Source organism: Aquarana catesbeiana, linkage group LG03 (genome assembly GCF_042186555.1).
Source record: "Aquarana catesbeiana isolate 2022-GZ linkage group LG03, ASM4218655v1, whole genome shotgun sequence".
In the NCBI taxonomy this organism is placed as follows: Eukaryota; Metazoa; Chordata; class Amphibia; order Anura; family Ranidae; genus Aquarana; species Aquarana catesbeiana.
Genome location: NC_133326.1, coordinates 327,369,959 through 327,395,419, shown reverse-complemented (window position 1 = coordinate 327,395,419; position 25,461 = coordinate 327,369,959). Strand labels below are relative to the sequence as shown.

The window sequence follows — 25,461 nt, the reverse complement described above, 5'->3', positions numbered from 1 at the left end:
ATGACAGGTCTAATCCCTGCTACTAAATGTAAATAAAGCTGCAGGGCAAACCCAATAATGTTCAGGCATGTACTGGCCATCAGGACAACAGGGAGTTTCCCGGTGGGCCGATGGCTCAGTGGGCCGGTTTCAGTGACAGCCTGTCAAAGTAATGGCTGCACGGTTCGCCCTCAACCTCACACATTGATGTGAGAAAGATGAGAAAAATACAGAGGAGAATAAGTGAAATAATAAAAGAGGTTAGTGAGGACTCCTTATGTTATGCTACTTATGTTTTTTTGCACAATTGCGTATAGTTTATATACTGTTTTTGTGCTTGTTTGCACAATTAAAGTGGGCCGGTCTGGATGAAGTCCAGGGCCCAATTTTTGTCCCAGTCCAGCCCTGATAATGTTGATGCCATTGATCACGTTAGCCACTATATCCCTGCCCCTTTTTGTATTAGGCTGGGGGTTCCTGTCTAGCAGCTGAATGGGGCTAGGTGTTGCACTGGTTGCTAAGGACACGGTAGGTGCGAGCACCCACTGCTTCCTTAACAACCATTGACAGCAGAAGAAGATGGCTGTCATATGTAATAGTGGTAGCTTAAAGTGCACCATTTGGACAAGCGCCCTAAGAAGCAAAGTTTAGTCCAAACCGGTGTTCAGACTAAGCCAAGAACTGACTTCTATTAGTGTCCTAGTGAAGTAAACCACTTACTGTTTATTTTATTTATTTATTACAGGTGCTTATATAGCTCCATCAATTTACACAGTGCTTTACCTGTATATTGTGCATTCACATTACTTACTTACTAATTATCTTTCTTAATGCAGAGTGGTAGCAAGGCCCCCATCCCCAAAAGCAGTTCTTTTTTAGGGCAGAAATGTCACAAACTGGGCACTGCACAAATATTCCTTATTATGCTATGACATCGCACATAGCAGGGATTGCTATCCCTTTAACCCCTGCAAAGTAAAAAGCTGGATACAGATTAGATTATGTTAAAGTCCTTTAAGAAGTCTGCATTCTCTATGAACACGGACATTCTAAATAGGGAAGCCTGCTTCTGCTCTGCAAGTAGTGAATAGTCACTTAGACCACTTTTATCAGTTCACTAATACACTGATCAAAAAAAAAACCTGGTACTAATAAACCATTACGCATCACAGAGATGATAACTCACAGGATGGTTAGTAACATAAGAAATCCCCTTCACTCTATCCAAAAAAAGAAGTGTTGGCTGAAACTAGGCTTTGGCACAAACAACACTAGTGACTTGCAATATTTATAGGGACCTCAGTGGTGACCCATGCATTGTGGGCGCACGTGCACCACCCCCCCATCCCTGCTGCCGCCTCCCTATCCATGCGCCCGGCTCCTTTCAGGAAGCGGGGGCAGGAGGGGGTGTTCCAGATTAGAGCCAGAGGCTCTAATAGACTTCAAAAAAGGGTGGGCTTGGGGCGCAGGGACTGCTGCACAGGGTTTCCCTCGATTCAACCGCAGGGGGGTGTGAGTGGGCTGGGGTGTCCCGCAATCCATCTGCGGGGGGTGGCTTTAGCGGGGTGTCCCGCGATCCATACGCGCGGGGGGGTGTGAGTGGGGTGTCAGACTGGCAGCATTTGATGGGCACACTGGCAGCGTTTGGCACAGTGGCAGCGTTTGATGGCACAGTGGCAGCGCTTGGGCACAGTGGCAGCATTTGGTGGGCACAGTGGCTGCAATTGAGGGCACAGTGGCAGCATTTAAGGGCACAGTGGCAGCGTTTGATAGGCCCAGTGGCTGCGTTTGGGCACAGTGGCAGCGTTTGATGGCACAGTGGCAACGTTTGATGGCACAGTGGCAGCGTTTGATGGGCACAGTGGCTGCAATTGATGGCACAGTGGCAGCATTTGAGGGCACAGTGGCTGAAATTGATGGACACAGTGGCTGCGTTTTATGGGCACAGCGGCTGCGTTTGATGGCACAGTGGCAGCATTTGATGGGCACAGTGGCAGCATTTGATGGCACAGTGGCAGCGTTTGATGGCACAGTGGCAGCGTTTGAAGGGCACACTGGCAGTATTTGATGGCACAGTGGTAGCGTTTGATGGCACAGTGGCAGCGTTTGGACACAGTGGCAGCGTTTGATGGCACAGTGGCAGCGTTTGATGGGCACAGTGGCTGCAATTGATAGCACAGTGGCAGCATTTGAGGGCACAGTGGAAGCATTTGATGAGCACAGTGGCAGTGTTTGATGGACACAGTGGCTGCGTTTGGGCACAGTGGCAGCGTTTGATGGCACAGTGGCAGCGTTTGGGCACAGTGGTAGCGTTTGATGGGCACAGTGGCTCCAATTTATGGCACAGTGGCAGCATTTGAGGGCACAGTGGCTGCGTTTGATGGGCACAGTGGCTGCGTTTGATGGGCACAGTGGCTGCATTTGATGGCACAGTGGCAGCATTTGATGGGCACAGTGGCAGCGTTTGGGCACAGTGGCAGCGTTTGGGCACAGTGGCAGCGTTTGAGGGCACAGTGGCAGCATTTGAGGGCACAGTGGCAGCGTTTGATGGCACACTGGCAGCATATGATGGGCACAGTGGCAGCGTTTGATGGCACAGCAGCAGCGTTTGCTGGCACAGTGGCAGTGTTTGGGTACAGTGGCAGCATTTGATGGGCACAGTGGCTGCAATTAATGGCACAGTGGCAGCATTTGAGGGCACAATGGCAGCATTTGAGGGCACAGTGGCGTTTGATGGGCACAGTGGCAGCGTTTGATGGGCACAGTGACAGCGTTTGGGCACAGTGACAGCGTTTGGCACAGTGGCAGCATTTGATGGCACAGTGGCAGCGTTTGATGGGCACAGTGGCTGCAATTGATGGCACAGTGGCTGCAATTGATGGCACAGTAGCAGCATTTGATGGCACAGTGGCTGCGTTTTATGGCACAGTGGCAGTGTTTGATGGGCACAGTGGCATCATTTGATGGGCACAGCGGCTGTGCGTGATGGCACAGTGGCAGCGTTTGAGGGCACAGTGGCTGCAATTGATGATTTTTTTTCAAAAGTTTTGAGCACCAGCCACCACTGGGGACCATGATTCATAGCAAATGTGTTAGTAGCAGTAGTATAATAAGTAAAAAATGAATAACAGTAGTTGTTACAGACATAGATTACAAATGGCAAGACTATCAATCAGCATTAAGGTTTTTTTTTTATTTTTAATTCGGTATTAAGAGTTTTTATCAAGCTTAACATCCTGTCTGGCAGTGAACTCATATCTGAAATAGCATTAATAATAAGCTTTCACTTTAGATTATATAATCACAAAACTCATGCCTGGAATAATACTAACGTTTTATCTTTACCCTGGTTGCTACCCTTTTACTTTGGAAGGCGATGTCACATTTAAAATGCTACTAATCTTTTATAGTGTATTGTGTTGCTACCACCCCTCTATTTGTCTTTATGTAGTTACTAATAACTATAAAGGACAGTGCTTTTAATACACCATTACTTGCTTTATAGCATCATCAGAGTCAGAAAAGTGGACCTTTCAATAGCTTTACAAAATTGCATAAATATATTCCTGCAATAGTATATTATTTTAACCACTGCAATACTGGACACATTCACCCCCTTCCTGCCCAGGACAATTTTCAGCTTTCAGCACTGTCAAACTTTGAATGATAATTGTGCGGTCATGCAACACTGTACCCAAATTCATTTTTTATCATTTTTTTCATACAAATAGAACTTTTTTTGGTGGTATTTAATCCCCACTGGGTTTTTTTTAATTTTAATTTTTTTTATTTTTTGCTGGAAATTTTGAAAAAATGCACATAATCAGACCCAGACTGTAGCAATGTAACTTAGTAAGGAGTCACAGGGTGGTTGCAGCAGTGGGCAGATCTGTGTCAGACATTTGTGAAAACAGCTAATAAAGGGTGGCACGGTGGTGTAGTGGTTAGCACTCTCCCCTAGTAACAATAGGGTCGCTGGTTCAAATCCCAACCATGACACCATCTGCCTGGAGTTTGCATGTTCTCCCTGTGCCTGCGTGGGTTTCCTCTGGGTACACTGGTATTCCTCCCACACTCCAAAGACATGCTGGTAGTTTAATCAGATCCTGTCTAGAAATTGGCCCTAGTATGTGTTTGTAAGTGCGTCGGGACCCTGTAGGGTAAAGAAACGCGCTATATCAATATGCAACTCAACTCAACTGCAAAGGCACCAGAATTGACATGACTGTGCCATCTCTGAGTTGCCATCTTGGGCCACAAACTCGATACTAACCCTGGATGATGCCTGAACAAATTTGGCTGTCCTTCCAGAGAGAAAACCAAGAGGGAGGCACAGTCAGGGGGTGTCTGTGATCTTGATAACATGTAGTAAACCCTGTAAGGCCCCTTCCACATGGCTGCTTTGGAGTTTGCCTGCTCAGTGGTGAATATGTTTGCTGAACCCCGCTAAGCATCATTATATGAATATATGGCTGGTCTGTGTCTGCTCAACTTAGGCAAAGCAGACACAGACACATCCTGCTCTCCTCTATGGGTGGTCAGATGTAAATGGACCACCTGTCTGTTTACACCCAACTGCCATCCGATCCACCAAACATATGGGGAACATTCCCCATCCATCTGTTTTTAGTGGATAGGATCTAATCCGATGTCAGCGGGTGTCACCAGGTACATTTCAGGGGACACCCGCTGGTCAATAGAGGAGACTGGAGAGTCCAATCGGTCCACCAGTGTGAAAGCGGCCCTAGTGTTATATGTCAACCATGTACTTAAAATGGAAAGTCACTCTGATGTTAGACCCATTTTAACCTCTTACCTGGATTAATACTCTTAGCAAGCATTAATCCTGATTAATATTGTTACAATCCTCTTACATATGATGCATCTCTCTGTACTACTAGCATTGTGTTCTTCCAGATTTACTTCATGCAGGCTTAGATTATATACCAGATGTTTCTCTTTATTTGAGAAACATCACCCCTATGAACTTCTTCTTAACAAACTGGCCTAAGGTTGCGCTCAATCCATTATTTCTAAAAAAAAATGCCAGAACAATAAACATGAAATAACAGCACCCGAGCTGAAAGTACCTACCCTAAAATACATGGCTTGTTGACAGTTATTTTATTAATTTAACATTAGCTGGGGGCACCAAATACCACCTTGCCACCTCTGATGTACAACATCACAAGTAGCTAGCGGCCCATGTCAACCCTCATCAACCTTTATGTCGCACCTGCTGTCTAGACATCATTATCCAACAGCAAGAACATGACATTATGAATGTACCAAGGGCTTGGTACATTTTCTCCATCCTTCAAATCCAACATTTTTTGTGTTTTATAGTTGGCTCAGTCAACCTACATGTGATTCAATAGCAGCAATCAACCAGGGACCCATGTAATTCGCTAGGAACATCTATATCTTGTCACAGCCTCAAGTCACCTAGTATTATTATGTCACCCTTAGCAGGCATCTTCCAGAAGAAACACGACACATACTCTTACCCAACTCACAGAGACAAGCACTTGTCTTGTGCGTTTAATAGGGAAGCATTCCTTATGTTCAATGGCATTTCTTTTTTACTACAGTATATAGTATCATTATATGAATAAAGAATTGGACTTTTGCATGAAAAGGGTGAGTCAAGCCAAAACTGATATTTAATCTAGGTTTGCTGGCCAAATCGTACACTCTCTTCCCATGTTTTCAAAGGGTCCCCTGTGAATGTCCCTGCCAGATTTTTTGTCACACATCTGCAACTTATTACTTCTTGTATAGCATGTGGAGTCTGAGCTTGGGTTCACACTACTGTGAATTGGATGTGGGTGCTACTGCATCCAATTTGCACGTCAGGAGATTGTGACCGGTTCTCTATGGAGCCGGTTCACACATCTCAGGAGCAGCTCCGGTGCAAATTGCACAGGAGTCCTATGCATCTTCTTGCCTGTTTCAGGTCCAAATTTAGCCAAAAATTCAGACCTGAAACATTGGACAGGGATGCCCCAGACCCCTACTGTGAATCGCTCCGTGCTTCGATGTATATCCAGCCTCAATCATCTTACAGTATTCTTCATAATGCAAATTAAATATAACATTCTGGCTAAACAAATATTGTCTAAATACAACAGTATTATATATTCTTACTTGAATATTTGTGTACACTATATTGTTAAAAGTATTGTGACGCCTATCTTTACACACACATGAACTTTAATGGCACCCAAGTCTTAGTCCGTAGGGTTCAATATTGAGTTGGCCCACCCTTTACAGCTATAACAGCTTCAAATCTTCTGGGAAGGCTGTCCACAAGGTTTAGAAGTGTGTCTATGGGAATGTTTGACCATTCTTCCAGAAACACATTTGTGAGGTCAGGCACTGATGTTGGACGAGAAGGCCTGGATCACAGTCTCCGCTCTAATTCATCCCAAAGGTGTTCTATCAGGTTGAGGTCAGGACTCTGTGCAGGCCAGTCAAGTTCATCCACCCCAAGCTCGCTCATCTTTTTTTTTTATGGACCTTGCTTAGTGCAATGATCCAACTCATTTGGTGGAGGGGGGATTATGGTGTGGGGTTGTTTTTCAGGGGTTGTGCTTGGCCCCTTAGTTCCAGTGAAGGTAACTATTAAGACATCAGTATACCAAGACATTTTGGACAATTTTATGTTTCCAACTTTGTGGGAACAGTTTGGGGATGGCCCCTTCCTGTTCCAGCATGACTGTGCACCAGTACACAAAGCAAGGTCCATAAAGACATGGATGAGCGAGTTTGGGGTGGAGTGACATGACTGACCCACACAGAGTCTTGACCTCAACCCAATAAAACACCTTTGAGGTGAATTGGAGCAGACACTGCAAGTCAGGCCTTCTCGTCCAACATCAGTGCCTCACCTCACAAATGCGCTTCTGGTCAAACCTTCCTATAGACAGGCTCCTAAACCTAGTGGACAGCCTTCCCAGAAGAGCTGAAGCTGTTATAGCTGCAAAGGGCGGGCCAACTCAAAATTGAACCCTAACTCTGAGATGCCATTAAAGTTCATGTGCGTGTAAAGACAGGTGTCGCAATACTTTTGACAGTTTTGTGTATTTCTTCAAGATCTGTTTGGTAACTATGAACAAAAATATTCTACTTTGTCTATGAGCAGGAGTTTTCTGCCTGGTGAGTGCTGCTCCCCCTCTTTGTGTAGGGCGCTGGTGCCCAACCTGCATCTCAAGGGTCACATGTGGTCCTTTGGTGTTTGAAGTGTGGCCCCTGGACCCCAGCAGTCATTAAAGGGAGCACTGAATTACATGAACAAAAAAATTGTTAAAATATGTTGAAATACGATATGGGCAAAAAACAGCAAAAAAAAACAAACAAAACTGACAGACGTTCAGACCCTTTCCCACATTATTGAAATCCTTTAAGGCAACGAGAATGGTTCTTTCAAAAATCATAGGTGGATCAGTTGAATTTAGCACAGAAAGTCAGTTGCAAATTTTTGGCAATGGTGATTTATATGTCAGCATCAAAACTGTTGCTGTTTATTCATTACAATTGGATTTGTTTAGTTGAAATAAATTAGCTCACTTTTGTTATGATAATTGTTGGCAATAGGATTATGGCTGACCTTGAACTTTATGGCTAGCATTAGGGTAAGGGCTTACGCTAAGAGGAGGGGTTAAGTGTAACTCTTATGTTAGGGTTCATGGGTAGGTTTAGGGGTCCAGTCCAGTGTAAGGGTTATATTTACGGGGTAAGTTGAGGTTAAAATGTTACTTTTTATTTGGTATTAATAGTATTATTTTCTACGTGTGGTAAAGGAATCTCAATATATTAAATATGCGATAAGAGTCAGTGGAAAATAATCAAGGTCAGCTAAATTTCACTTATGTTAATCAAACGGTGTGATAAGTTTATACTCCTGCACCAAAATAACCAAGTGAAGATTGGTTATGATATAAAGAGCCTATAAATGCTTTGTTATAAGATAAGAAGTACTATATGACATTTACTGGTCCTTTAAGAAAGATAGATCTTGAAACTGTGAGTGTCATGTCCTTGTACTATGACCCAAGTTCCTTCAATAAAACACCAAGACAGAAGGTCAATATATCATTACTGGCATACTACATGAAGTAGTGGAGATATTGTTTTCTTGAAGAATACCTTCATTGGCAGCCTTCATTGTCATTGTCCCTTCTCTTACAATACATTGATTCTCCAGTGTACAACTTATATGTGTCTTAGGTATCCCATATAGAGCTCCACTAATCCCTCAAAAATGATGTTGGCAGTTGGCCTTTTTAGGAAGAACAAATCTTTTCAGTGATTGAAATAGTTTTGTTTGTAGTCTTCTAAGATGTTCCCAGGCAAGGTGAAGGGCAGGTTCAACCTTTGTTACGTTACTTAATCGATAAATCCCAGCAGAAACACAGACAGATCATTGTTGTCTGAGGTGCTGTGACAGTAATCAACACAAAGCTGCTCATCTCCTATCACGAAATGTGCAACAATTCTGGAGGGTAATTCAAGAAGTTCACTGTTTTCTGATCCTTGTCCACTGCCGTTATTCAGCTCTCTTTTTTTCTACTCATTTTTTTTACACAGCCAATACAAAGGCGGCAAAGCTGCCACAAGACTTCTAACCAAAATTGCACAAAACTTAAGTGACCTGAATTTATAAACAACTATTTTATTAGCACATCCCTCATAAAAAAATATGTTACAAAACTAAAACACAATATCTTTTGGTGCAATAATTATTTTTGAGAGAGAAAAAAACCTAACTACATTTTTTGATAGGTGGACAAAGGATTGCATGATGGGTAATTTTGGAGAGCAAGTGCAGAGTGTACAAATCTTTAAAGACAACCTGTCAAAAACCTGGGCAATTCAAACTAAGCATATAATAAAAATGCATAAGAGGTGGTTGCTTTGAATAAGAACCACATGTCAAAATGTTCACCCCTTCCACCTTCCAACCCTCCTTATAAATCTATTATTGCACTGGTTTGAAAATTGTGAGCTGCAGAATATTATGCACTCTGGTAAGACAGGTGATGTGTCACAAGAGCCAGGAGCAATACTTAGAGGGAACCAACTCTGAAATTGCCCCTACCCACCATGACTGAAGTAAATATATAAAATATTTCCTTGCTTTCGTGCCCCCCTCATTAGCTGGTCCAATCAGAGTACAGCCACCTGCATCATCGCAAACAGATCAGAGCATTGCGCAGCTTTCAGAAAAGTAATTTAATCAGCCAGTAATGGAAGGAGACAGATGCATCGAAAGCTAAGGTAATGTTCAAATGCTTGACAGGACACTTCACTCATGGGTGGAGGGCGGGTGTTCAGATTTTGCACTAATTGTGTGGAAGGGTGTTAGTTTTATTTTTTTATTACAATTGGAGTGCTTTTTAAAAATGTTACTTTTTTAAAGGGGGACACCTTACAAAAACACAGCAGAGTCTCAGAAAATGACAACAGAAGTCCTCAAGTTGCAGCTAGTGTGTATATTGCTACATCACATCAAAGGTTAACTTTAGTTAACTTAAAAAAAAAAAATCAGCACAAGGGACAGCACTGACTGTATATGCAGCTAGAAGAGTTGGTTATTCTGGTAGCTGCTGCTTTGGTTGATATATTTAATCCTCTGCAACCCCCTCACGTATGTATGGCCAAATCTTCCAAAGATTGCATCAGGGTCACTCCTGTGTGCTTCAGGCCTATCAATATGTGCATTGGCAGTTTAACATCAGTGAGCACCTTTAGGGTGTATTCACACTGGTAAATGCATCCTGTCAAGATCATCAGTGAGAACCCCAGTGGAGGTAACTGCGAGTAGACAACCCCATTGAAAACAGCTTGTAGCTAATCACACCCACTCATAATCTCTCAAGCAACGATCACATTCAAACTCGCATGTGATTGCTGTATGTGTGCTTACATGCGAGTGGGTGCAATTTGCTGTGAGAGCCGGCAGTTTCCTATTGCTTTTAAAGGGGCTGCCCACTCGCAGCTAATTGAGGAAACCCCCTCTAGCAGCTGTTTGCAGAGAGGGTGCATTCGCAATCATGAATGCACCCTTAAGGAGCTTTTGTTTCTCAACAAGTCAGTAGAGAACCCTTTGAGGAGGTGATGTACTACTTATTGGTTAAAAAATGCTATGCTACTATTGGATAAACCCCAACATTAAGATTTTATCATACTGCGTCATATTTAAATAGCGTACGTTTTCAAGTTACAAAGGTATTGAACTGTTAAAATTGGAACTCCCCTTTTGGGATTTTAGGGCAAGCCAGTTTGTAAAAAAACACTTGCAAAAATCATTGCTTTTCATAAAAGTAAGCAAATAAAGTAAATGTATGACTGAAATAAAAAATAACAATAATCATAATATTTACAATAAACTATATGAAATAGGTACAGCATGTAACTGCAAAAAAGGCTTTTTTACAACTTCACATCATTAGCCATGTGTCGTTTGCATTCTATAAAAAGAGTACAAGTAACATACACATTATGAATTTGCTTAACACATAAGCCCAGTGGCATATTATCAACATTGGTTACATTTCTCTATAGCGTTACAAAAAAAACAAATGTCAGCAACATAGTTTTATATTTTTACGGCGTCTCTTGTTCTGTACCTAAAATTATTATATGATTAAATGTAGAACAACTTCAGCTGCACGATTTGTCAGTTCTTGCCAGGAACAATTTTTTGTTTGATGACATTAATAGTACTCCTTGTTTTTATCAATGTTTGAGACTGTTGTGAGCACAGTGCCCTCTGCCTGTGAAATGACAAACAGCAGCCCTCAATCAGCCAGCTAGCGATAACACGTGCTTGTAGGCAGCAGATGGCATGTTTTGCTTATGTGAAGTAATCTCTAGCTGTAGAACAGCATATTAAGCTGTATGCATGTGAGGTTTGCTGTCTACCTGTCATCTGCAGAATGCTCACAGCCAGCATCCCTCATAAGACTGTCACTGGTGAGATTCTGCAGCTGTCTGTGTGGCTTACCTCCCAGCTGCCTTCGCAGGACTGCTTCTTTAAACGGACAGTCCAGTTCTCAGGGCTGGGCTCCAGGCAGTGGTCCATTGAAATGATGACAGGTTGGGTAAGCACAACTCCAGGGGGCCCACAGCTGACGATAGGACCCAGAAGTGTCTGGCAGCCAGCTAGGGGTAACCTCAAAATTAGAAAGGAAAGGTAGAAGATGTGAGATGCAAGTGCAGACAGAAGCATATAACTAGTTAACTAGTAAGTTAAATCATATACTTGATGGAAAATTAACAATATAGAATCTACTTCACACTTGTAATTAGCATGAGAACAGTGGATGATGCAACTCTTGGATCTATGGAAATAAATGAAACTGTTCACACAATACTGATATACACATAACATTTTCACATCATCACATTACATTCACAATTATGATATTTCACATTCAAGGTCACACAGATCAAGGGTATGATCCGGTATAGGAGAAGCGATACCCTAAGGAGATCATACAACAGCTATGGGGTGTAACAGTACAGGGGACCCAGTGCTGTCTGTCTGCATACTGATTTATTTAAGCAGCAACTGCATTTGGTAAATAAGTTTGTATAAATTAATCTATATGTAGTTCAGACACCCATAGCACTAAAGCACTGTGGGGTTAGCTGAAAGAATAGTTTAAATGTTAGAAGTGTGACTATCTTCTAGTTGGAGTTTGGGGAAGCTTTTTTACTATGAGACCCTATCATATACACTCCTGCTCTGCTTTTCCTCAGTTATATATCCCTAAAGCTAGCAATGAATCATTATTCATGTAGACTGATTGACCTACCCTTGGACAATAAAACAAACTTAAACAGATTAGTATATCCCAAATCTGATACATTCTTAGTCCATAATAGAGAGTTGGCAACCATCTCTCTCCGGTATCTAAAAAAACAACTCCACTAAGCACTGCTTGCATCTGAAATTGGCATGAAATATAGCATGTTAAGACTTCAACCTTTTGTGGTGAAAAAACTGACCATATACACAGTCCCCTGGCTCCAGAGGTCAGGTATGCATGGAAATATTCAACTTGTATTTGGCTTTTAGCTTGTCAAAATTGGGAAAGAAAGCAGCTCCAAGGATGCAATAAAATCTTTCTGTGTTATGTATGAAATCATCATTATGGAGTTGACTAGGAAGATGGGATGGTCCCAACAAACACATGGGATGCTGGGTTTCAGGCAACACCCGCTCTTTGCTCTAACCTGACTTTGAGCTGTGTAGAGTACATTGGGTGGACATTGTCATATGAAAAAAGTAGGCCACCCTATGTAAATCATTGACTTTTTCAACATATCTGAACAAGATAACGTGAGATCCTAATTTAGTTTAAAATACCGACTACAGAGAAAGGTGTTATTCTCGAACAAGTTACACTTAATATTGTTATAATATATTCATTCTCATTATCTAAATTAACAAAAATTAAGATGTGTCATATAGAAAAAGTAAGTACACTCCTACATTTACCATATCTTCAAATCCATGAAATCAGAGTCCAGTGTTCTAGATTATGTGCCAGTGATTAGAGCCTCCTTGGGGAGTATTCAGATGTAACCCATCTTATCTTAAACTGAAGACTATAGTTTGACAATAGTCAGGTAAACACTGGGCCTTCTGGAACAATGTGCATAAGACAGACCAATCAAAGTTAGAGTTGTTTGGTCACAGTAATAGTAGACATGGTTACTTCAAACTAGAAACAGTATTTCAGGAAAAGAACATCCTAATAACTGTAAAGGATTGTGGTGGTAATGTTAAGGTTTAGGGTTGCTTTGTTTCTTCAGGGAATGGGTGGCTTGCAGTTAGTGAGTCAACTACACATTCTGCATCAAATCAGAGTGTGCTGATAAGAATGTGAGGCCATCTGTCAAAAAGTTGATGTTGAACTAGAGATGAGTCTTCAACACAACAATTTTCAAAAGCACACTAGCAAATCCACCAAGGAATGGCTCATTTTGAGGAAATAGAGGGTTATAAACTGCCATAGTCAAAGCCCTGATTCGATTATCATTAGCATTTTGTGTAGGGATTTTAACATGGGCAGTTCATGCAAGGAAACCCACAAACATCTTGCACCTGAAGGAATTTTACATGGAAAAGTGGTCAAAGATTTCACAGAGTAAATGTCAGAGAGGACAAAATGCCTGTAATGCCGCGTACACAAGACCGGACTTTCTGGGAAACTAGGTCCGATGTTCTTCCCACCGGACTTCCGGCGGACTACCACCGGACTTTCTGAATGGACGGACTTGCCTACACACGACTGGACTTTCCGGCAGACTAGGTCCGCCGGTCTTCCCGACGGACTTTCACCGAAGTTACGGCTGACTTTCAGAATGAACGGACTTGCCCACACGGCCAAGTCCGTTCATTTTGAACGTGACTCGGGTACGACGGGACTAGAAAAGGAAGTCAATCTCGCCGCTTTTATCGGCGAGATTGACACCTTGCGAGCCCCGTCGCGGGGCATACCAGGCCCTTAGGTCTGGTATGGATTTTAAGGGGAACCCCCTACTCCGAAAAAACGGCATGGGGTCCCCCCAAAAATCCATACCAGACCCCGATACGAGCATGCAGCTCGGCCGGTCAGGAAAGGGGGTGGGGACGAGCGAGCGCCCCCCCTTCTGAACCGTACCAGGCCGCATGCCCTCAACATGGGGGGTGGGTGCTTTGGAGGAGGGGGGCGACCTGCGCCCCCCCACCCCAAAGCACCTTGTCCCCATGTTGATGAGGACAAGGGCCTCTTCCCGACAACCCTGGCCATTGGTTGTCTGCAGGCGGGGGAGCTTATCGGACTCCAGGAGTCCCCTTTAATAAGAGGGTCCCCAGATCCCGGCCCCCCACCCTATGTGAATGAGTATGGGGTACATGGTACCCCTACCCATTCACCTGGGGGAAAAAGTGTCAATAAAAAAAACACACTACACAGGTTTTAAAAGTAATTTAATAGACAGCTCCGGGGGTCTTCTTCCAACTTCGGGGGGTCTCTCCGGTTCTTCTCCGCTGTCTCTGGCCTCTTCTCCCGTTGTTTGACCTCTTCTCCGTGCTCTCCGGGTCTTCTGCCGAGCTCCTCCGCTATCTTCTGCTCTTTTGCGCTCTTTTGCTAGCAGGGGCCCGGACTTCTGCTATTCTTCTCTTCTTGCAATGTTGACACGAAGCTCTCTCTGGCTGGAATGCTCTCTGAGCGCTCCAATGTGACTTATATAGGCGGTGACCCCACCCCCTTTTGCCGTCACAGTCCCTGGGCATGCTGGGAATGTGACGGCATAAGGGGGCGGGGTCACCGGGTGATGTTGACCACGCCCCCCTAAAACGTCACAGTCCCAGCATGTCCAGAGACTGTCACGGCATAAGGGGGCGGGGTCACCGCCTATATAAGTCACATCGGAGCGCTCAGAGAGCATACCAGCCGGAGAGAGCGTCGTGTCAACATCGCAAGAAGAGAAGAAGAGAAGGCAGAAGTCTGGTCCCCTGCTAGCAAAAGAGCAGCAAAAGAGCAGAAGATAGCAGAGGAGCCCGGCAGAAGACCCAGAGAGCACGGAGAAGAACCAGAGAGACCCTTGAAGCCGGAAGAAGACCCCTGAAGCTGGAAGAAGACCCCCGGAGCTGGACAAAGACCCCCGGAGCTGTCTAATAAATTACTTTAAAAACCTGAGTAGTGTGTTTTTTTATTGACACTTTTTCCCTAGCTGAATGGGTAGGGGTACCATGTACCCCATACTCATTCACATAGGGTGGGGGGCCGGGATCTTATTAAAGGGGGCTCCCGGATTCCGATAAGCCCCCCGCCCGCAGACCCCGACAACCAACGGCCAGGGTTGTCGGGAAGAGGCCCTTGTCCTCATCAACATGGGGACAAGGTGCTTTGGGGTGGGGGGGCCGCAGGGCGCCCCCCTCCCCCAAAGCACCCACCCCTCATGTTGAGGGCATGCGGCCTGGTACGGTTAAGGAGGGGGGGCGCTCTCTCGTCCCCACCCCCTTTTCTGACCGGCCGGGCTGCATGCTCGGATCGGGGTCTGGTATGGATTTTTGGGGGGACCCCACGCCGTTTTTTCGGCGTAGGGGGTTCCCCTTACAATCCATACCAGACCTAAGGGCCTGGTATGCCCCATGCTCGCCGCAATAGGAAAATTGTTTTTTCCTATTGCAGTGAGCGCGAGATGCAGTACCCTGCCTTTGCGTTGTATCTGGTCCGTCGGACCAGAATACAGATGAACGGGCTTTCCGTAAGGAACTGAGTCCAGCGGACTTACGATGGAAAGATTTGAAACATGTTTCATTTCTAGGTCCGGCGGACTTTTGGGGAAAAAAAGTCCGCGGGAGCCTACACACGATCGGATTGTGCGGCGGACTCCGGTCCGCCAAACTAAGTATGCCGTAAAGTCCGGTCGTGTGTACGCAGCATTAGAAGTAATTTCTGCTAAAGGGGACTATACCAGCTTTTGATGCAATGGGTGTGCTTACCTTTACCACAGTACACCATAACTCCTATTTATTTTTTTGTTGAATAAATGATTCAAAAGGTGATTTTGTCTGTGTTCTTAATCAAGAATTTATCTGCAGGCACTGAATAAAGATCATTTTGAATAGGAACTTTGAATATAGATCTATTGTTTGCTGGTTCAAATATCTTGAAAAAGTCAGAAATTTCCACGGGCATACTAGATGTTTTCACTTTGCTGTATTATCAAATGTTTGTGAGTGTCAGTTGCATCATAATTACTCTTTAGGTCCCTTTCACACAGGCTGTAACAGGTCCGCCTGTCAGATCGATCCCCCACTGAGCAAAGCGGAGTCCATCGGGTGGATCGCCCATGTAAAGGGGCCCTTAAACAGGTATACAAGAAGCAAATTAAATATCCAACTAATATTGATATAGATTTTCTGAGCAAATCTAGAACTAGCCCCTTCCCCTAGTGTAAAGCCTCATGCATTGTGCGATGATGGGGAGTAGTCATGCCAGAGAGCATTACTGAAGCTGAAATTGTGGTTTGTCTGCTAAATATGTCCAGTTTTAAGGGTTCCTGGGCAGGGCTGTATTTACTATAATGGCACTTATAGGTCAGTGCCTAGGGCAACAGGGTTACAAGGGGTGGCACTAATCTTTGAAATGTTCAAATTATAATACTATTTTTTGTGTTTTTGCTCCCCTTTTCTACTCACCTCTGAGATCAATATGAATCATCTCTGCCTTCTCTTTGATGGTCTGTACAGTTATAAAGTAGGTCTGAATACAGAATAGTCTACATTTATTTTCAGCTTCTGCTGTAAATAACACACTTTCTGTCCCTGGGTTGCTAAGCTCACTTCACCCCTAAATCTATGAAGGGAGCCACAGTTGTCACACAGGTTGGATTTCAAACATGGTTGCTTTTGTTTTTCTCCAATGGAGATAAATGGTAAGAATGGTAGATGGAGAGATTAAAGACATAAGGTAATATTTTTTTCAGTTTATAGACAATGACAAGGACATTTTGTTTCTGGCAAGATTAACACAGATTTTCTGTACTAGCTGAAACAAACTAAGGCAGCCACCATATCTAGGGAACTGGTAAGCTGCAATATATTACATTTTGTAATGTTTTTAAAAAGATCGCCAGAAGAAAAAACTTGCTAAATCTCCAGGGGATCATGTGCACACAGCACTTGTTCTAATTAAAGCCAGGGCAGTGGATGATATAAAAAAAGCTTTCTTTTCTGTCATTGCTGTCTGTTCCACTCCTTCTAAAGCCTACAAATATGGGGAGGGGTTACAGCAAGTTCTGAGTCCCACCAGTCTCCATTCTGAAGCTGCTGTCTCCTGATCTCTCCTGTTCAGTACACACAGAGTCCAGAGCTGCAGCCTGCTTTTCAGGGCACAGTGGAAACTGTTAGCTTGTGTTGTGAATGATTGCAGCTTGAAAAAAAGTCAAAAAGACAAAAACACAAGCTGCTAATAGCACATAACGGCTACTACACTAGTCCAAAACAGCCTAGTGTAGTACCTGGCTTATGCCGTTGTCAGCTGGTGTTTTTATCAAGGTGCTCTTCTTGAGCTGCAATTATTCTTGACACAAGCTGACAGTTCTCTTTCTATATTTCCTTGAACAACAACAGAAAGTCCAGATTCTGTGTAAACTGAAGAGGAGAGATGAGGAGACAGCACATCAGGTTTGACAACTTAGGAGGGATGGGTGGGGGTTGGGGAAGTTGTGCGAACCTTGTGTGCATTGCCTGTTACACCCCCTCTCCTCCTGAGCTGTCACTCAATACTCTGAATTCTGTTCCTCAGTGTTGTCGGATAGCTAAGCAAGTGGGTGGGGCTAGTTATCCGACAACAAAGCTCAGTAACCCCTACACAGGTTTAGAAGGAGACTAATGATATGAGTTAAAAACAGGGGTTAAGGTGTCCGTTTATGAAGCAGTGAACAGCGGTGATCCCGAGGATCGCCACTGATCACAGTCCATAAACGGTTTATTAAACAGAGATCATCGGGGGAGAGCGCGTTTGAACATGTTCTCCCACCGATGATCTCCGCACACAGAGAATCCTCACTGACTGACACAGAAATGCCCAGTTTATGAAGCTGCTATCTCAGTGCTTCACTGGCGATCTGTGTCAGAATTCACCCTCTTCCATTCACCAGCTCAGAGGTGGAGAATCGGGCGTGAAGAGAGAATCCCGGGGATCTGAGGAGAAAAAATTATTAACTTCCTTCTACCTTAATCAGACCCCCCCAAGACAGTAACCATGCCCCTGTGTGATATATATATATATATATATATATATATATATATATATATATAAATATATATATGTATATATACATATAATGTGTGTGCGTGTGTATATATATGTCTATATAATGTGTGTGTGTACATGTATATATATTATGTAGGGGGACTATTTATTTTATTAGCATTAACCACCTCGTCTGTCCATGTATTGAGCAGTGGTAATTTATCACTGCTTAATAAACTGACACCTCTGTGTTTCTGTGAATTTCTGGTACTGCAATCTTGTAAAGTCTCACGAGATTCCAGTATCAGGGGCCGTTCTTCACTGTTTGAAGCGTTTGTAGATCACTTCACTCCTCCAAAGGAGAAGCAATCTACAAAGCTTCATAAACTGGCATCCAGAGGAGAACAATCTCCTCTGAGAATGCCGGAGAATGAAGCAGTGAGATTTTTTCACTGCTTCATAAACGGACACCTAAGTTTGCTCACATTTGCAAATGTGTGCAAACTAAACTCCTGTTATTAATGCACACTGTTAGACAGGATAATTCGGTTTGTTGCAGGCTGGTTAGTAAGTTGAGAAATTAAACAAAATGATGTGGGATCCTCCGCTCAAAGAGGGGCTTAAACCAGAGTGCTTGTGTCTCATTACCTCCAGGAAGAGAAGAGCCCCAGGTGCTGGCTAAATGCTGATGCAAATAGAAAAGAACAAGAAGACCTGGACAGCTGCACACCGGAATGGATAAATCCATCTTTTTATTCAATATACAGGATCATGGGGTACACAACACGACTGTGGGGTGGTACAAAAATAGCTGACGTGTTTCGCACTTACACCAAGTGCTTAGAGTAAGCACTTGGTGTAAGTGCGAAACGCGTCAGCTATTTTTGTACCACCCCACAGTCGTGTTGTGTACCCCATGATCCTGTATTTTGAATAAAAAGACGGATTTATCCATTCCGGTGTGCGGCTGTCCAGGTTTTCTTGTTCTCTTCTGGTTAGTAAGTTGAGCTTGGAATTTTCTTTGGTTTTCTTTGACATGTTTTTTTTTTTTGCCTTAAACTGAAAACCATATAAAACTAAAATCCAATTTTTCTTTATGGGGACTATTTCATATTGGGTGTATTCAACATGCAAAGAACAATGTGCAAAGTGCAGTAAGGCATAGCCACCAGTGAGCAATCACCTTTCCTTGAACTGACTTGAGGAAAGCAAAAGATAATTGCTTTCTCTGGGCTAATGTACATTTCACATCATAACTGCTCTTTGCACTGTTTTATTGAATAAATCCATTAGTGCAAAAAGCAGTGGTGTAGAGTAACTATGACAACCATTTAAATCAGCTTGCAGCATATTTGGCTTCATGTACGTTAGCTATTTCTAACTGGCTATATGCATTACAGATGACAATATCTCTTTGAAGTATGGTAATAAATTAATTTACTTGTTTGAAATTAGTGAAAGTAATTGGTATTAAATGCTACACTGACTGAATTCCTTGTTTCACAGCCTTATTTAACCTGTAAAAAAATTCCAGACTAAACAAATACGTATACAAACCCCATTAGCAGAATGCCTAAGATCTCCTGATATCACCTGTTAACAATTTTGTCTCAGTTTCTAAAGTTGAGAGGACCACTAATGCCCTGTACACACGATCGGACATTGATCGGACATTCTGACAACAAAATTCATGAATTTTTTTCCGACGGATGTTGGAAAACTTGTCTTGCATACATATGTTCGCACAAAGTTGTCGGAAAATCCAATCGTTCTGAACGTGGTGACATAAAACACGTACGTCGGGACTATAAACGGGGCAGTAGCCAATAGCTTTCGTCTCTTAATTTATTATGAGCATGTGTGGCACTTTGTGCGTCGGAATTGTCCACACACGGTTGGAATTTACGCGAACGGATTTTGTTGTCGGAAAATTTTATAACCTGCTCTCAAACTTTGTGTGTCGGAAATTCCAATGGAAAAAGTCCAATGGAGCCCACACACGGTCGGAATTTCCGTCAACAAGCTCCGATCGCACATATCCTGTCGGAAAGTCTGACCGTGTGTACAGGGCATTACATGCAAATTAGTGTCCACCCTGGTATATAATTGTGAATCAGCATTGGTTGGAAAGAATACTATGTCTGTACACTTCCCTGCCATTGTCAACCATGGACATGCTGAAGAGAAGTAGCTGTACAGTTCTCCACAATCCGTATTCTTTAAATTCTTCTATGTGTGTGATGTGACCGTGAGAGGCATGGGATTTCATGAGTTAAGGTAAAGCTAAAATTACAGTTTTACTTACTTACTACAGTGATTTACAGCCTTGCTGGGTGGCCCTCTGGAAATCAGGTATGCATAATTAAAATGAGCCAAGCTGGCCTAATGTAAGTATGCAAAATATATAATTTCTGGATTTCAACTTTAACTTCTTTTGACCTTGCAAAGCCAGAATGTTTCTACAGTTTTAAAAACATTCTATGATTTTCCAGTGATTGGTGGATGTCTCTTGAAGGAGATTGCTACATGTAGCATATGTCTTCCAGCCAAATAAGAGTTTGCAAAATAAGTAACGTGTGGTTAAGAGTGTTGTAGCGTGCTCAGAGAGCTTTCAATCTTTTTCTCCTGTTCTGTTTCTCCTCTGACAAGGCATATTACTCCAGCCATATTGGCACTTATCTTGACAAAATAGTCCCTACCAGCCTTGGCAGAAGTCTACTAGCACTTCATGAGTGGCAGGTGTTCCCCAAAATGTTCTGTGAGGTCTAACATCATCTATGATGTAAGGACTTAATGCTTCTAAGGTGACATAATGTGGAGTCACTGGACAATTAAAAAAAAAGCTAAGGGATAGGGATGGGCCGAACACCCCCCTGTTCGGTTCGCATCCAGAACATGCGAACAGGCAAAAAATTTGTTCGAACATGCGAACACCATTAAAGTCTATGGGACACAAACATGAAAAATCAAAAGTGCTAATTTTAAAGGTCAATATGCAAGTTATTGTCAGAAAAAGTGTTTGGGGACCTGGGTCCTGCCCCAGGGGACATGTATGAATGCAAAAAAAAGTTTTAAAAAGGGACGTTTTTTTGGGAGCAGTGATTTTAATGCTTAAAGTGAAACAATAAAAGTGAAATATTCCTTTAAATTTCATACCTGGGGGGTGTCTATAGTATGCCTGTAAAGTAGCGCATGTTTCCAGTGTTTATAACAGTCCGAGAGCAAAATGACATTTCTAAAGGAAAAAAAGTAATTTAAAAGTGCTAGCGCTAGTGCCAGCTATTAATGAATTGTCGGTCCTGATAATACACATAAAAGTCATTGAAAAAAAAATGCGTGGGGGTCCCCCAAAATTCCATTACCAGGCCCTTCAGGTCTGGTATGGATATTAAGGGGAACTCTGCGCCAAAATTTAAAAAAAATGGCGTGGGGTTCCCCCAAAAACCCACACCAGACCCTTATCCAAGCACACAACCTTTTGTGAAATGGTAAGGGTACAATGTACCCCTTACCAATTCACATAGGGGGGCCGGGATCTGGGTGTGCCCTTTGTTAAAGGGGGCTTCCAGATTCCACGAAGCCCCCCGCCCGCAGACCCCCACAACAACCGAAGAAGGGTTGTGGGGATGAGGCCCTTGTCCCCATCAACATGGGGACATCCTCGTCATGTTGTGGGCATGTGGCCTGGTATGGTTCAGGAGGGGGGGCGCTCTCTCGTCCCCTCCTCTTTTCCTGCTGCCTGCTAGGTTGCATGCTCGGACAAGGGTCTGGTGTGGATTTTTGGGGGAACCCCACACCATTTTTTTTTAATTTTGGTGCGGAGTTCCCCTTAAAATCCATACCAGACCTGAAGGTATGTTTTTTTGGGGGGAACCCCACGCCATTTTTAAAAAAAAAATTATCGCGGAGTTCCCCTTAATATCCATACCAGACCTGAAGGGCCTGGTGATGGAATTTTGAGGGACCCCCACGCATTATTTTTCAATGTCTTTCAATGACTTTTATGTGTATTGTCGGGACCAACAATTCATTAATAGCCGGCACTAGCACTTTTAAATGACTTTTTTTTCCTTTAGAAATGTCATTTTGCTCTCGGACTGTTTGAAACACGGGAAACATGCCCTACTTTACAAGCATACTATACCACTATTTTGCACAGGTGATTTGATCAGTTTCACTGCCTTAAAAATCACCACAGCCATTTCATCTGAGGGGAAATCCTGAAAACATGACCTGTTGCTGCGCCTTGAGGACTGGAGTTGAAAAACTCTGCTATAGACACCCCCCAGGTACGAAATTTAAAGGAGTATTTCACTTTTATTGTTTCACTTTAAGCATTATTAAAATCACTGCTCCCAAATTGTTCGCTGTTCGGCGAACGGGCAAACAACCAATGTTCGAGTCGAACTCATGTTCGACTCGAACAGATAGCCTATCCCTACTAGGAAACATTTAAATTTTAGTTTTGCAACAGGTGCCATGTGTAAGCTTGAAGTTATCCAAGTTATTTAAGTTAAAGACTCTAGTGCACTGTGGAGACACAGAGAGAGGACATGAGTGAGCTGCAACAATGAACCAGAAATCAGATAGAAACACATGGTACAAGTGAACAATTTATGACTGTTATCTGAAAAAGAGCTTCCCAAATGGCAGTAAGGATTCTGGTCATGTAGATAGACATGAAAAGTTGATCCTTATAGGAAAGACCCAGACACAGATGAGGTGAGTGCTTGCCATTCAGGGCAAAGTGACAAAGACTCTTAAAAGCCCATTCCCCAAACCATTAATACTCACCTTTACTACACTCCTCCATTGATTTGTTGCCCCATTACAACCTAGCAATACATCTAGTGCTTTTTTGGGTTTAGTGAAGCTTTTGACCTCTCCAGGATGCAGTGATCAGGTCTGACCTGCCAATAGGTAAGCCTGAACACTGTGATAAGAAGAAGGACTTAATTACCTTGTGTAAGCTCCAATGCCATTAAACATAAAGCTTACACAGTGTTTGACTCCCAGCTCTGTCAGAGGAACAGAGCAGTGGAGGAGCGCAGTAAATGTGAGTATAAGTAGATTGGGGGTGAGCTTTCAAAAGACTTTGACACTTTTCCCTGGATGGCAAAGTGACAAATGCTTTTAAAAGACAGGTAAAACCTATGGCTCTAAGCTGTGGGCATTATTGTGATACAAAGTTGCAATGCACCTTGAAGAAAAGGGGAGGGGGGGTTTCATATGACTGAGGGTGTGGTTTCCATCATCCCTTGTTAAAATCTCACAAGCTAAACTTAAGTACTAAAGTAAACTAAATCTCCTTTATTAGTTCTACCAATATGATTTTTCAAAAGTATACTCTGAAGCCTCTAGTTTCCTTGGTAATGTCATTGTTGTATATATCACTTCTAGTTTTCCCCACGAAGGTGATGTCCCTGTTTAGCGGGACGGCTCCTTGTATGCTGTGGTTGGAAGTTTTCAGCATTGACTGCGTGCATGGCATTCATGGATAAGCAGTTTGACCAAAAGAAAAACACTGTGTAAGTTGCTTATGTAGTGTACAATATAAAACAAAGATACATCATTTGTGCAATGTTTTTTTCTAAAAAAAAAAAAGGTGTTTATGTTACAGAGTAGTATATAATCCTTGAAGAAGACATTTGTTGAAATGCGTTGGATTTCCCCAGCTCCTAAAGCCATGAGATGTGTTGCATATGGTGATGGTGCATAATAGCGTTTAGCTGGGGGATACTATTTGTTTTTCTGCTTGCTATATGAGAACATGTGCAGTCAAAGTTCATACTTAGGCACTGAGCCATGATATGTATAATATGTGGAACTATATAAATTTATCTCTATCTAAAAATGTAATAAAGGATGATTATTTTTTAACATTTCATTTTGTCTATACATTGATTGCCTTATAAAGTCCCAATAAATAGAGGTACTTTAGTTTGTGTGAGTCGCAATGCACCTTTGGACATCTGTGTCAATGTACAGTATCTCACAAAGGTGAGTACACCCCTCACATTTTTTGTAAATATTTTATTATATCTTTTCATGTGACAACACTGAAGAAATTACACTTTGCTACAATGTAAAGCAGCGAGTGTACAGCTTGTATAACAATGTAAATTTGCTGTCCCCTCAAAATAACTCAACACACAGCCATTAATGGCTAAACCGCTAGCAACAAAAGTGAGTATACCCCTAAGTGAAAATGTCCAAATTGGGCCCAAAGTGTCAATATTTTGTGTGGCCACCATTATTTTCCAGCACTGTCTTAACCCTCTTGGGCATGGAGCTCACCAGAGCTTCACAGGTTGCCTCTGGAGCCCTCTTCCACTCCTCCATGATGACATCACAGAGCTGGTGGATGTTAGAGACCTTGCGCTCCTCCACCTTCCTTTTGAGGATGCCCCACAAATGCTCGATAGGGTTTAGGTCTGGAGACATGCTTGGCCAGTCCATCACCTTTACCCTCAGCTTCTTTAGCAAGGCAGTGGTCATCTTGGAGGTGTTTTTGGGGTCGTTATGTTGGAATACTGCCCTGCGGCCCAGTCTCCAAAGGGAGGGGATCATGTTCTGCTTCAGTATGTCACAGTACATGTTGGCATTCATGGTTCCCTCAATGAACTGTAGCTTCCCAGTGTTGGCAGCACTCATGCAGTCCAAGACCATGACACGCCCACCACCATGCTTGACTGTAGGTAAGACACTCTTGTCTTTGTACTCCTCACCTGGTTGCCGCCACACGCTTGCCACCATTTAAACCAAAAAAGTTTATCTTGGTCTCATCAGACCACAGCACATTGTTCCAGTAATCCATGTCTTTAGTCTGCTTGTCTTCAGCAAACTGTTTGCGGGTTTTCTTGCGCATCATCTTTAGAAGAGGCTTCCTTCTGAGATGACAGCCATGCAGACCAATTTGATGCAGTGTACGGAATATGGTCTGAGCACTGACAGGCTGACCCCCCCACCCCTTCAACCTCTGCAACAGTGCTGGCAGCACTCATACGTCTATTTCCCAAAGGCAAACTCTGGATATGACGCTGAGCACGTGCACTCAACTTCTTTGGTTGACCATGGCAAGGCCTGTTATGAGTAGAACCTGTCCTGGTAAACCGCTGTATGGTCTTGGCTACAATGCTGCAGCTCAGTTTCAGGGTCTTGGCAATCTTCTTATAGCACAGGCCATCTTTGTTTAGAGCAACGATTCTTTTTTTCAGATCCTCAGAGAGTTCTTTGCCATGAGGTGCCATGTTGAACTCCCAGTGACCAGTGTGAGAGAGTGAGAGCGATAACACCAGATTTAACACACCTGCTCCCCATTCTCACCTGAGACCTTGTAACACTAACGAGTCACATGACACCAGGGAGGGAAAATGGCTAATTGGGCCCAATTTGGACATTTTCACTTGTGAAAATTTGTGTGGTGTACTCACTTTTGTTGCCAGTGGTTTAGACATTAATATCTGTGTGTTGAGTTATTTTGAGGTAACAGCAAATTTACACTGCTATACAAGCTGCACACTCACTACTTTACATTGTAGCAAAGTGTCATTTGTTCAATCTTGTGACATGAAAAGATATAATAAAATATTTACAAAAATGTGAGGGGTGTACTCACTTTTGTGAGATACTGTAGGTGTACAAAGGTCAATGTGAAATGTACCTGTGGAAAATGTAGTCTGCTTAGATGCAAAGAGTGCTTAGCAGAGTTCTTTCCTAA

The 25,461-nt window shown here is 43.0% G+C and overlaps 1 protein-coding gene across 4 annotated transcripts in view; it reads right to left on the bottom strand.

Annotated features, from left to right (window-relative positions):
* UNC5A (unc-5 netrin receptor A) overlaps positions 1-25,461 on the bottom strand; it is a 596,423-nt gene that overhangs the window by 69,463 nt on the left and 501,499 nt on the right. For all 4 annotated transcript variants that reach the window (XM_073620469.1, XM_073620471.1, XM_073620472.1 and 1 more), the window contains one exon: positions 10,988-11,156. In XM_073620469.1, the coding sequence (XP_073476570.1) occupies positions 10,988-11,156 (169 nt within the window). The remainder of the gene's footprint in view (positions 1-10,987; positions 11,157-25,461) is intronic.